General features: G+C 46.4%; 1 protein-coding gene across 3 annotated transcripts in view; it reads right to left on the bottom strand.

Moving 5' to 3' along the window:
* NPAS2 (neuronal PAS domain protein 2) overlaps positions 1-13171 on the bottom strand; it is a 108428-nt gene that overhangs the window by 4791 nt on the left and 90466 nt on the right. For all 3 annotated transcript variants that reach the window (XM_075092721.1, XM_075092731.1, XM_075092738.1), the window contains 3 exons: positions 7883-8029; positions 1752-1946; positions 352-548 (listed from right to left, as the gene is read on the bottom strand). In XM_075092721.1, coding sequence (XP_074948822.1) covers positions 352-548; positions 1752-1946; positions 7883-8029 — 539 coding nt within the window. The remainder of the gene's footprint in view (positions 1-351; positions 549-1751; positions 1947-7882; positions 8030-13171) is intronic.

The following is a 13171-nucleotide window of genomic DNA, read 5'->3' on the forward strand; positions in this document are numbered from 1 at the left end:
CGCCGCCGGGTGGGGACCGGGGCAGGGCATGCCCTCCCGGTGGGGTGGGCGCCGGGACCTCGGGAGAGCGTGATTTCTTTTGCCAAGGCCTTGGCCCTTCTCCACCGCCCGCCCAGGGGAGCCTGAGCCAGCGAAGGGGAACGGGAGACACCCCCCATCGCGGCGCTGGGAGGCGGGGGGGGGGCGACAGCCGTGGCCGCGCAGGCCGAGCCCGCGCCGGGATCCCCCCGCGCAGCGGCGGGAGCCGAGGCCAGGCCGGGGAGGGCGCAGGCCTGGAGCCGCATCGCCCCCCGGGCCGAGCCGAGCCGAGCCGGGCCGGGCCGGGCCGGGCCGGGCCGGGCCGGGCCGTACCTGAGCTGCTGGTCGTGGCCGCAGGCGGCGGCGGCGGGCGGGCCGGGGGTGCCGCCCCGCGGGAGGCCGGCAGGGGGCGCCGCGGTGCCGCCGCCGGCGGGGGCTGCGGCGAACGGCGGGGCGGCGGCGGCGGCGCGGGGCGGGGGGGGGCGGCCACCGCCAGGCGCCGGGTCCGCGCTCCTCGCCGCCTTCGGGCCCTGGAAGAGAGGGAGCGGGGTGGGGAGAGAGAGAGAGAGAGCGAAACTCCAGCGCGGCCGCCACCGCTGCGTAGAGGAGGAGGCCTGAAGGCAGGGACCGTGACGGCGCGGCGGGGGCGCGGCCGCCGTTAGCAGCGGGCGACGCGCCCGGCCGGCGGCTGTCGGGGTACAGGGAACGGCAGCCTTCCCGCAGCCACACCCGCTCCGGCCCCGCGCTTTGCCCCACCGGCCTGCAAGGCCCTTGGGACCCGAGCAAAGCCGCCCGACGGTCGTGCCGTCGGGGAGAGCAACGACACCCCATCGAGACACGAGCAAGGTTCGGTGCGATCAGCGCTAAATACGTAAAAACCCAATGATGGGAGCAAACCTTACTAAAGAAAAAAAAAAGTGTTTTTTTCCTATTGATAATACAGGTACTCTTTTTATTTTAATAGAGTCATTATAATACAGGTATGTAGGAGGTTAAAAGCCTACAGCTGAGGGGTCTGACAATACTGCTACAGCTCTGTTTGCCGCACACTCAGGTAGCAGAAACAGGAGCTGAGTTTTCTGTGAAGGGATGTACGTACAACAGGTGGGTGGAAGAGCAAAAACTGGAAATGCCGAGAAACTGGCAACAAGGAAAAAAAAAATCCCGTGCCAATCATACCAGCTTTCACAGACCTCCGTCACTACTAACTGAGGCTGACCTTTATTTCCCCGTGCAGGAATCCGCTATGCTCACAACCTGGGGGTCTCACACGAATCTCAGTGTTTATTCCAGCTGTGTGCCACCACAGCAGATAGGCTTCACTGTGTTGGTGGCGTCCGGCCACATTCGGGGAGCAAGCAGGGGTAAAGCTTATTTTGAGAGGTGGCACTGCTGGCACCACTATTGCTGGGTTCCAGTGTGGTCTGGTCAGGTTTCTTTCCAGGTCAACTGAAGAACAGTAAGTCATCCACACCTTTTACATTCCCCCCTGCTCAGTTTTCAAGCTGAAACAGCTGCTCAAGTAACCCTCCCGGCTGAGGCCTTAAAAAAGGGATTTAAGGTAAAGTAAATGCTACGGGGAGACCCTTGATATGGGCTGCCCTGTAGAGGAGGACAGGGAAGGAAAGGCAAAGGCACTGCTTACAGGACTGACATGATTTTACTTGCTCGTTAAGTAACAGCCCAGTGTCTTCTTTCCATATAAATGCTCCTCTATTCAATGAAATGATTACCTGGCTCGATATCACGCTTGCTTCTCTCAGTGCTTGCTGGTTCGCTGTTTGCGAAGATGCAATTTGCCCTTGAAGTTGAGGACTGGGGACAAGTTGCTGCTGAGAGATGGCCCCTGACCTCTGCTGTGGCTGTTGTGGCTCCGGCTGCTGAGTATTGCTAAAGCTCAGGGACACCATCGGCTGCTGTAGGAACATCTGGAAAAGAAGGGGGAGTGTTTATTTACGTCGCCCAGCTATCTTGGATAATGAAGGCGACAGAATTATATCCAAAGATATATTCTAAAATAAAGTTATCATGTTTCTGGATTCACTACTCGTTTACTGTTAGTTGGAAATCACCTTTCTTTCCTCCATTCACAGTTCTGCTGCCTCTAGTTTCTTGTCTTCTTGTTCTGCAAGTGCACTCATTACTCGTGAAATGTGTCCTGAAGGTACAAGTCCTCCCTCCGTGGGGCAGGCACAGCCCACGTAAGAGCAGTACCCTGTATGTTCATTGTGTTCTGGGGCACCCTGACCAGAGAGAAAAGAGTAACTCCATGTCTTTTCAGTCCTTTCATTTCTCCTTTCAACAAAATCAGCCTGCCTTTCAGACAGGGCTGCTTTTGAATTTGTCTCTGGAAATTCAACACCTTACATAGAGTTGGGTTGCCGAACGTTTTTAATGAGGCCACGGTCAGGCCAGAGCTGTCCGTGTTGAATGGCCGTGTCCTTATCATTGAGAAGATGTGTAAACAGACAGTCACTGCCATTTACCTGATTTCCCATCAGGTAGCTGTCACCCCGTGTTCTTCCTAACCGTGCCATGCATTTGACTTGTGCAAAAGAGCTAGCAGCTCCTCTGTTAGTGTTTCTGTAAACGATGTACTCTCCACACCTGCATTGCAAGATGAGGCTTTCTTCTTTAGAAGTTGTAGGGCTTGGGAATTTTTGCTTTTCTAGGGGCTATTTCCTTTATTATAGCTGTACAGCGGAAAAAGGCGCCTTTTAAAACTATGAATTATTAATGCTACAAGCTATCGTCGCAGCATTTCAAAGCTAGTCTCTCGCCACCAAGGACCATACGGAGGTACGGATCCCAGGTAGTTGAAGGCATTTTTGGATCTGATTCTGATTCCGCACCGCTGCTACACATGTGGAACTCCATTAATTTGAGTGGAGCTACTTAGAGTTTAAATGAAATCAGAATCACAATTATTCTCTTCATTACTCATCCATCAGTCTCATGCCTAGCAATACATCTGAGGTACGCCCAGTAATTAGTACACCTTTCTGCAGCTTATTGCTATATTAACAATTCCCTTAACTATCAAGTCCCGTCTAATTTTTCTTGGAAAAAACCCATACTTTTCTCCAAAGGACTGGCACAATGCATTGCTTTTCTTTGCATAAGTATGGGTGGATCCATCATATTTGTACTTATTTATCTGGCTTTTAAAATGTAGTTTTTATTTAAATATGCTAAATTTTTAATGAATTTCTCCGTGCCAAGATTTTACTCAGAGAAAAGGTACAGACAAAGCTTGCATTAATCAGCTGAGAGAGGGGGGCAATTAATGAAAACGTTAACGGACCTAAAGCAACGGCTTGTTTCAGGTGCTGTAGGCTAACCACACCTCAAAGATGTCTGATAGAAATAAATGGGTCAAGTAACAGAGTTGGGGCCCCTCACAGCAGATCTGAAACTAGCTCTGAGTGTTTTCTTTTAAAAACACTGCTCACCGAGTTTGGAGGCATTACATATCAGAAAGACAGATGGTCTTGCAACTACTGCCAAGTAAATAGGTCTTATTATGAATAAATCAAAGACAGAAATTATGAAAATTCATTTTCTTGTTTATTTGCTATATATAGAAGCTAAACTTTGGACATGTTTGGTAAATGAACTCGATTAGCTCTAGCAATTAAACTGGTCGCCATTGATATAAAATTTTATATAAAACACTTGATACAAAATTCAAAACAGGTAAAGCAAGCAGTTGTTTCAAAAATGTGATGGGGAGTGTGAGCCCCCTGGTACTCACCAGATCGCCACAAATTAAGACCTGTAGGAGGATTATCTTAAGTGTGTTCCCTGCACATGGCACACAGTGCTGGGGAAATACTAAGTTCATCCAATGCAAAGTCAGCATCTACCGATGCGAATGTCAGGCAGGGCATGAACTTGTGGCATATGACTTACTCTGCCTGTGTGCGTGCCTTACTTCCAGATGAAGGCTGAGGAGCTTATCCTTGAAAGAAAGCAGAGTAACCTACTTTGCAATTACCAGAGTGTGCCACTGGGTAGGAACGCGCACAGTTAATGGTTGGCAGCTAACACACTATAAATTTACAACCAGGTTTATCCCGGTAAACCAATTTTGTTCATGTACCCTGAGAGGGCTCTGAGTGTTTCATACCTAGGGACCCTCTCTTGCATTACAACGGCCAAAGCAGCCAGCATTATTACCATCTGAACATACATGTCCTGGAAAAAACAAGCTCAGGGCAGGAAGCGGTGGTGCCATTTCACCCATGTCCCTGCAGAACTGGAAGACACAAGATGCCTCATCAAAACAAGAGTCAACCTGAGAGAGGATCGAAGCGTGGAATTTCTACCTGCTAGTTAAGCCTAAAAGAAAGGACATGCTTCATTTGTACAAAACTCACCGGTGTTTTTTCAAAATGTGCCTCTTTTGTGATAGTCCTGCCTGAATTCCCCTGAAACACTGAAATATGGCAGCTTTCAGTAACATAATAATGAATGAAATCTTTCCCAATCTGAGCAAATCCAAGTAGATAAATTAGCAGCCCCCTAACTGCACTGCTGCTAATGACATGTTTCGTGGCTGATTTTGTGGACTGCAAGGTCAGTGAAGCATCTTACAAATATTTTTTAATTGGCCAGCTTGTTAACATACGCAGCAAAGCAGCGAGGGAGGGGAGGGACCCTGTGACACTGCTGCCCCCTCATTCCGAGACGGATGGTCCCTACAGCTAATGGATGAATCACATTGGCAAGACATCGTGAGTAAAATGGCTCTTTGACTCTACCTGTCCTTTGGATAATCAGGGGATTGTGGCCTTCGGGTTCATCATTACAGACCTCAAGACTCTTTCTTTATGTGAGATACGGAAAGATGAGAAGCACCGCACTGGGAAGCTGAGATTCACTGACTTCGAAGGGAGCCTGGTTTGCAAATGATGGGTGGCTGTGGACGGTCTCATTTGTAGTTCTTGCGGGCTGCTCAAGCTCAGCACTTCTACCTTCCTCCCCATCCGCAATTCATTAGCTAGACTGTTCAAATCTGGAGCAGGCACAGCATCCTTCAGACTTCTGAGGTTACTCTTGCTGCTCCTGTCCTTCGTACTTTTGTTTGTCAGGAAAAGCAGTAACAGGGATTTAATGGAGTTTTGAACACTTTTGTTCAGGGCCCACAACCCTCCTTCTAGTTTCATCTTTCATCACACAAGGCTCTTGGAAAGTTTCTAACACAGACTACAGTGCTCAACATCTGTTCACTTAGGAAAGCATTTCTTGGTGGACTGCTGCACTGCAGGTTTGAAGATCTCTGAAGGAAATGGAAATGGGGCTTAATTCTCCGCAGAGCTACCTGTATGCTTCTGTGTGGAAGGGAGTGAACCAGTGGGGAAGATATGCTAATACATCAGCTAACGAGGGAAAAACGGAGAACACTTCCCCCTTTTCAGACAGCCTACGGCACTCCCCCATGCTTACAGCTCTTCTATGTAGAATATTAAAGAGACCAGAAACGTGCTTGATAGTGATGCTCGTCTGTTTGCTGCTATGCTTTGTAGCTCTGATAATAGACACAGATCAATGTCTGCAGACATCCAGCTCTCTGAATGATGAAATCTGTGCAGCAAAGCACGTGGTTGGATTTCTGATATAACAGTTTACTCCTTGCTGCTTGCAAGTCACAAAAGTGCTGCATGCAGAATGCGAGGCTTCCTTTTAAGTTGCCCCTAGCCAAATAAGACAAAGCTAATTCCTGGCGTCACTCTATCCTATAACAGCACAGTGATTTCTTTGGTTTTCTTTAACCTCGAGAAAGTGGGAGTGGGAAAAGGCCATGGCCATGAGTCAGTGTGACTGCTCACGTCTCATCGCCTTATTAGATTGCTCTGAGGAGACTGAAAGGCACTGGAACTACAGAGGACGACCCTCCCCATCCAGCATTGTCCCTTCAGGCAGATACACGGCCCCCGCATTTCCGAGCTGCCCTCCACTCTCCCTGCCTCTCAGTTCTGCATCTACAGTAAGCTGGGAAATCACCAGCACGAACATCAGAGAACTTGTACTGGTCTGAAAATATATTCCTCTTGGCCCAACCTGGTACAGTCTCTGTGGGGGAGAGGATCACCCAGATGGTATAACTTAGAGCTACAAACTGGTATGGGATGTGCAGTACAGAACTGCCCACCATTTACCTCCTCTTCTCTCTGCTTGAGCTCCCTATGAGCGTATCTGAGAATCTGTCCCACGGTCTTTGGGTTATTAAATGCGCCATAGTGCATATGGGAGACAGCTATGTAAAAATAAAATCCGTTTCCTGCAAATAAGAATGTGCTCTGATCTTCTATTTTTGCCTGAATTATGCAAAGAAAAAAAAAAAAAGATGAGTGTATGTGACTATTGAAGACTTCACCAGGAGAGAGTAATGGTTTTCACCCAATTAAAAAGAGAGGAAGTGAGAATATCAAGTCTCTTGATATTCATAATAACAATAATAGCTTTTGGAGACATGACATGATTCTGAACTGAAGGCCAGTTAATTGCAGAGAGACTTTTCCTTCCCATTAATCAAAGTCAGTGCAGAACCAATAGAAGAAACGCACTGAAGTTAAACCTGCTCTACCTATATGCTTATATGGCACCAGGAGCAGAGAGGCCTGACTTTGAGACCCACCATTGCTGTGCTGTCTTACTGCAAAGCACACGCAGCAACTTAGGTGGCGAAGTTTCTCATTTGGCTTCACTGATCCCTTAAAGGCCTAAATATACAATCCCAATTTATTTTAATATGTGAAACTGCATTTCACAGGTGCTGACGATGGGTGAGAGTCTATTTCTGTGGCAGTTGGGAGCAACATTCCCGCTGGCTTCAGCAGGTCCCGGTTTTTCACCCTGTGCTTAAAATGTTCTTTAAGACATTTGTTTCTGTGACAGGGCTTGTCTTCTAAAAAAAATCTTAGTACAATACTCACAGTGGGTCCCCAGTGCAACATTTCTAGCAAGGGCCATTTAACCTGGAATTTATAGTTAAATTATGAGGAACATAGCAGTAATCACCCCGCATTCAGAAAACTTCCATAAAACTAGATGATTTGTCCATTTGCGGTTAAGTGAAACCTGCAATGTCCTGAACTGCACTTGCTGTTATTTCTAAGGTTTGGTAGACATAAGGCATAGTACAAAGCAGATACTGTACTTGGTGAATTAAAAGCAGATACTGCACTTAGTGAATTCTAGCTCTGTGTAGGTGGTATCAAAGGTGGAAGAAGAGCAGGCTCAGTCAGCTTCACCCTAAAGGATGGTTCGGTGAAGAACAAATTCAGACGCCTCCCAGGTCTGGCCAAATTAATATCAGCAGAGTTTTGGGGTTTTTTAATGTGACAAGGGAATCAATCTCTTGTGATCTGTATCCAGGCTGGGTCAGTGCCAGGAAAACAGTGAGTGAATGAAAGAGATGAGCACTGTCTGAAGGAGGGCTGTTGGCTAAGGAAGAGCTGGACAGACAAGATACTGAGCGCGAGTGATGCCAACACGAAGCAAGCAGTGACTGGATGGAAGCTAATGAATTGGAGAGTCTGAACTTGAGCGCTTTTCTATTATAGCTGCACAGTCTGAAGATTCAGTAGATAAAGTATTAAAATGCTGCTGTAAATGACACAAATTCCTGCCCTCCTCATAAGGTTGAGATATTTCTTCTTTCTCTTCTTCCAGAGAGCTCTTAAAACTTTCTTGATGTAGGTTACTCAAGAGACTTTCAGAGGGCAACAGCCTCATTTAGATGAGCTGCTTTCCACATGTCCAGATTTCCTGGACCCTGGAGCTAATTTTAAGTTGCCAACCCTATCAACGGCCATGGGAGAGAGGACGCTTCGCTCTGCCCCTCCCAGCAGTAACACACCTGTACGCTGGAGTCCTGGACCAGGCAGAGCTGCTCCTGTATCTTCTGGAGTTCCTCCTGCTGCCACCGGATGTTGGCCTGCAGGATCCGGGTGCGCTGCTCTAGCTGGTCCTTGATGGTCTGGAACATGCTGAACTGTGCTGAGAACTAAAAAAAACGGGGGGAGGAAATCAGTCATTATAATACAAACAGGCCTAAATAGACATTGTTCTGTGAGGATTATTTTCTTTTTGATTGTAAAGCACAGCCAAAGGAATAAAAGACGTGTCTGTAATAGGCTAACATCTAGGCAGAGATAAATCTTGTCTGTTTTCAATTTTACGCCTGTGTATTAAATTGCCTCCGTTACAGTGATCTGCTTACAACTGACCCTGTTCTGTTAGGGAATTTGAAGAACTGTTTTTGAGAGTATGCTACTTCAAAATATCAAGAGCATCTTAACTGGATGGCAGATGAGTGCATTATTTTTATTAGCGTGTAGTTTGGAGCTCTTAGTATATCCCGGGCGTGGTTTACTAATGCCTTCCTTTTTCTGCACAGAAACTGCAGTGCTTCAATGGTTTATTCTGCTGATGACTTACTATAGTATCATGCAACAGCTGACCACAATAAACATTTTCTAGATTTCTACAGCTGAGTAGTCATCAACCTACAAGTAATACGCATTAAGTTCTATTTTATACACGACATAGAATGAATAACTCGGCTCAGTGGGAGAAAGGCTATTCTAAATAATAATATAGAATGGAGATCACTACTCAAGGGTCAAGAAGAAAGTGCAACCTCCAGTAGCAGCAATACTTGGCACAAACTGGAATCATTCAATAAGCACAGAGGGGACTAACACAACAATAAATTCCTGTTTTTATCTGGTATTTTCGGGTATGATTCAAAGTCCACAAAAGTTAGTGGAATAATTGCTTTGCAGGAGTTCATGTTCCAGAAGTAAAAAAACCAGTCTTTGGGAAAAAAACACTTCAAAAAGTCTGTAAGCTTTTCTGTAATCGAGGCATCCAAGACCTCTCTGAAAACATGTGATGCTGTGAGTGTCCAGGCAAAAGAAAAACAATTTTGCTGGGACTTGAAAATGTTGCTCTGTTCCTGTGGTTGTCCCAGTGGCTCTGTGCTAGTGGGTGAGCTGATGCATGCTGCTGGAGCCTTCCCGCTCCATGGAGGTCCGCTTGCTTACACCATTTCTGGTTTTTTAATAGGAAAGCAAAAATGGTAACAAAAAGGTAATTAAGGAGAGCTCTGGTGCTAGCAACACTGTACAGTTAAATGAAATTTCTGGCTATGTAGAGAAATCTAAATGTGGCAGGTCAGATTTGTATCAGCTAACTGCTTTGCCTTAAACCAGCTAAATACGTGAAATACCTTCACATTCCCTCTAGCAAAGCTAAATCTCCAGGTAAATGGCCTTTAGGTGAGAAAGGACTACAACTTCAGAGGGTTTGTTTCTATTTACCAGGTGGAGGGCGGCTTTCCCGCACAATCTGGGAGGTCATCGCTCAAAGACTGGTGGCAAGGTGGAGAGCAGTTTCATGCCCAGCCCTGCCCGGGGGGAAGGAGGACTGCTAAGGTGGCCCGTGAGATTGCTGCTGGCAGAGACCCTCAGAGCCCACGCTGGTGGCAGAGGAGGCATCTGCAACTGCTTGTGGCTTGTACCGCCTGACCAAGCAGGTAATGCGAGGGCTTGCCCTCCTGTGCCATGACCCACGGCGCTTTTGCCTTCAAACAGCAGCACTGTCACCTGCGACCAGGTCCTCCCCCAGAGCAGGAAAATGGTGTCAAAGCTCCTGAAGGGAAGTTTGCGTTCCTTCTAATTGGTGCTAAAGCGGAGAAGTAAAAGCAGGGTCCTACTCCATGTATAAAGTATTAACCCAAGGAATGGATAAGTGGAAAACTCTGATGTTTGGGAACAAGGACAAGTGACTCAAAGGGGCATCTGGTGCTGCTTGTTCCAGTCTGAATGCGCACCTGAAGCATCTCAGGTACCCTGATTTTAGGAGTGGAATGACACTATGCAGCAACGGCTTGCTTAGATGAGATGCGGCTAATTCCTGCTTTAACCTAGGTCCGTACAGAAGGATTTTTTAAGAAGCCAAGTCTCGTAACCTAATTATCTCTGTATAAGCTCTGTTAGTGACAACTACTCTTGAATCTTTAAAAGTATCCTTATCAGAAAGGAACTAAAAACTATTTTAGCCAAAAGCTTCATTTCAACTGCCTGGTTTGCTGATGGCAGGCTTTCCACTAACGTGCGAACTCCTTGAAGATGCTTTGGAAAAGGAACCTGATTTTCTTCAGTTAATAAATGGAAAGAAATTTTAAAATCATTTTATACTTCAATAAGAAACAAAATTCATTTCTAGGCCTTAGGTTTGAGTTCGAATTCGCTTTGCAAAATTGCATGGAATAATATATTGCTGTTGATTTTACATTATTATTCCTTATTTTTTTCCAGCACCTTCTTATATTTAGCATATTCATCTTGTATTGTATTTTTGTTCTCTTTTTCATGTGCTTTTTGTATTAATACACTGAACAACAATGATTAGGTGGTCTACTAGAGTGAGAGTTATGGAAGAAGACAAGGAACTTTCTCATTTGCAAGAGAAAGTTACCCTTTCCCACTCTCATTACCCTTTCCCACTCTAACCCCCATATTGTCGATAACTCTAGCCATGAGCCCTGTGATTACAGGGCTTCTATTGTTTTTGTAAAATGAGACACTAACAACAATTGACCTGCACCAGAGAGTATTTATCTCAAGATCATTGACCACTCCACTAATGAGGGGAGAAATCTGTAATTGTATAATAAATTAAAAGAGCTTAACTCAAAATGTTCCACAGAAAACACTGCACAGCTTTAATGCCGCCATTGACATCAGATGAAGTTGCTATCTGTCTCTCTCAGGTATTTACAGACTTCTGTAGGAACTTCAGAAAAGTGCATGTTACACACAGAAAAGTGCCAGCTTCCCACATACAGTCAAACATGGAAGACTAAACCTGTGAGTTATCTGCAATTGCACCAGTCTAATCATGGTTTGTTACGCGGGCAAAAAAAACCCACACAGCAGTGATTTTAGTCTAGTTTCTAAAAGAAAAAAAAAAAAAAAGTGATGCTTTTGGGATCGTGTCAGCAGATGTTCTGGTAGGGACAGGCTCGATGTACCAGCACTGATGGTCCAGACGGGCTGCACATCCCAGGGAGAGGGACCAGCACTCTGGGCTGTGAGCCCTCCCCGCCAGCATGGACATCTGAAACAGGCCAGCTGGACTGTGCCTGAAGAGAGGCGTTTGTTCCCAGCGGGTGCCACTGCAGGGTGCGAGGGTTACTCCCTCCCTCTAGGTGCTGGGGTGCTGCAGCCAGGGGACCTACAGCTGCTGCGTCTTGTCAGGACGGTCCCCCTTTTCAGATGTGGTGAACAAAAAGGTGGTTGACTCAAATACATTCTGTTCCTCAGGTTTCATTAAATTGGTAGCTGGGTAAAGAAAAAAGACCCTATTTATTTTTTAGCTTGGTTTCCTTTGTGCCTTTCATTTCTGCCTGCCTTCCAACGTCCCATCATTCTAGCTGATGCTAGAGACATGCAACAGAGTTGTGAGAGTCTCAAAAATACCAGGTTGCTATAATTTCATGAAAGCTATAGCTGAGCAAAGGAGAGAGGGACCTGCTCATTGCCCTCCTACAGGGAAGGCTGGGTCCGTGCACCAGCCTTGCAAGGCGCAGCCCCTGGGAAACCAGGTTTCATTAGTTTTGCAGCTCACTGAACTTGTTCGTTCTTTCTGTCTTTTGAATAACACCTGCGCAATCCCAAACGGATTATTAGTTCTAATTATTATTCAGTCATCAACATCCGCTGTGTTGTAGGGGATTTTAATTTATTACAATGAGGAAGGCAAACAAACAAATATTCTAATAGGGAGCACTTGGTTTAAAGTAAACCATTTACATTCAGGCGATATCTGGTACTGTGCTGTCTGTTCATTCAGACAAGCAAGGCAGAAGCTAAAATCACATTTTGGCGGAGACAAAACCATCTCAGCCTTTGCTCGAAATAAAACTAATCAAAGTTCAAGCAGATGGTGCCTGAGGCGGGAGCTAGCTGCTTGCTGCAGATGCAGTCGTGGCCGCTCAAAATGTCCTTCCCTGGCAGCTGCCATCCTGTAGCCGAATGTTAGCCTCAAGGACACCCATCAGAGCACCAGGGAGTTGCGTGGCCACACTCGGCGGACAGCCTTTCAGCTCCTGCCATCGGTCACCTTCAGCTGAGGAAAGGCAGCGGGGAGCAACCTGTGCAGCTCCTCCTCGTCGGCTGGCAGCAGGGTGCCTGGCCACGCTATTTCTAAAAGCCATGAGCTTGTTTGTGTTCTGCTGCTAAACGTTAAACTAGGAAACTGAGGAAGTGTTTGTGGTGGGAAGCACGCGTACCTGGGTTTCGTCCTTCACTCGCTTAGCGCTGCAGGCACCTTGTCTTTTAAATAATGGATTGTCTTGCTTTCGGCTGACGTGTTTATTATTTTAAGGTGGGAAGTAGGGAACAGCTTCAAAATTTTCATAATAGTTTATGAAAATCACCCATATCTCTGAAGATTTGCTACTTTTCCCAGGGGTATCTCTATGGGGTGTGAGCCTCAGCAGCCTGAGCTGCAACATCCTGGTGCTATTTCCCTGCTCCACATCAAGGGAAGCTCCATCTTGAGCTTCGCCAGGAGCATTGCTGTGACTTTGCTGCCAGGCGAGAAGAGGGCTGCCAGAGGGCTGCATGTGTAGACAGACTCGAGTCTGCCCTCTTCCTTTCACCGAGATTTAGCCAGTCCAAAGAGGCTGAACCAGTGGCCGTGCAGAGAAGAACTGGAGCTGGCGTGCCAGTAAGAGTGTTTTACTGGGAAGGGGCAAGGCAGCAAGGCCCTCGGTAAATGACTGGAAAGAATCTCTGCACAAAGAGATTTAATGGAGAAGAAAGGAAGGTAGAAAAAAGTCAAACAAAACATGTGCGGGTTTATAATGAGTAAACTAATTGATGTTTGGAAATGCATTAATGAATAACGGAGAGAAATATCTGTAAAAGAAAATGAATGCTCAGAGCAGATAATTGATATGCTGTTTCTTTGCTGCATGCTGGTGTGGAGTCGTGAAAAGAATATTAAACACAGAAGATAAATGAGAACTTGTTATTTTAAAGCAGGGTTCATCAGGGCTTTATATGTTTTACATGCTACATGAAGAAACCTTGGGATATTGTGAGGGAGTACAGGGTACCAATAGCAGAGGCAGCCT

This window comes from Phalacrocorax aristotelis, chromosome 1 (assembly GCF_949628215.1).
Source record: "Phalacrocorax aristotelis chromosome 1, bGulAri2.1, whole genome shotgun sequence".
Lineage (NCBI taxonomy): Eukaryota > Metazoa > Chordata > Aves > Suliformes > Phalacrocoracidae > Phalacrocorax > Phalacrocorax aristotelis.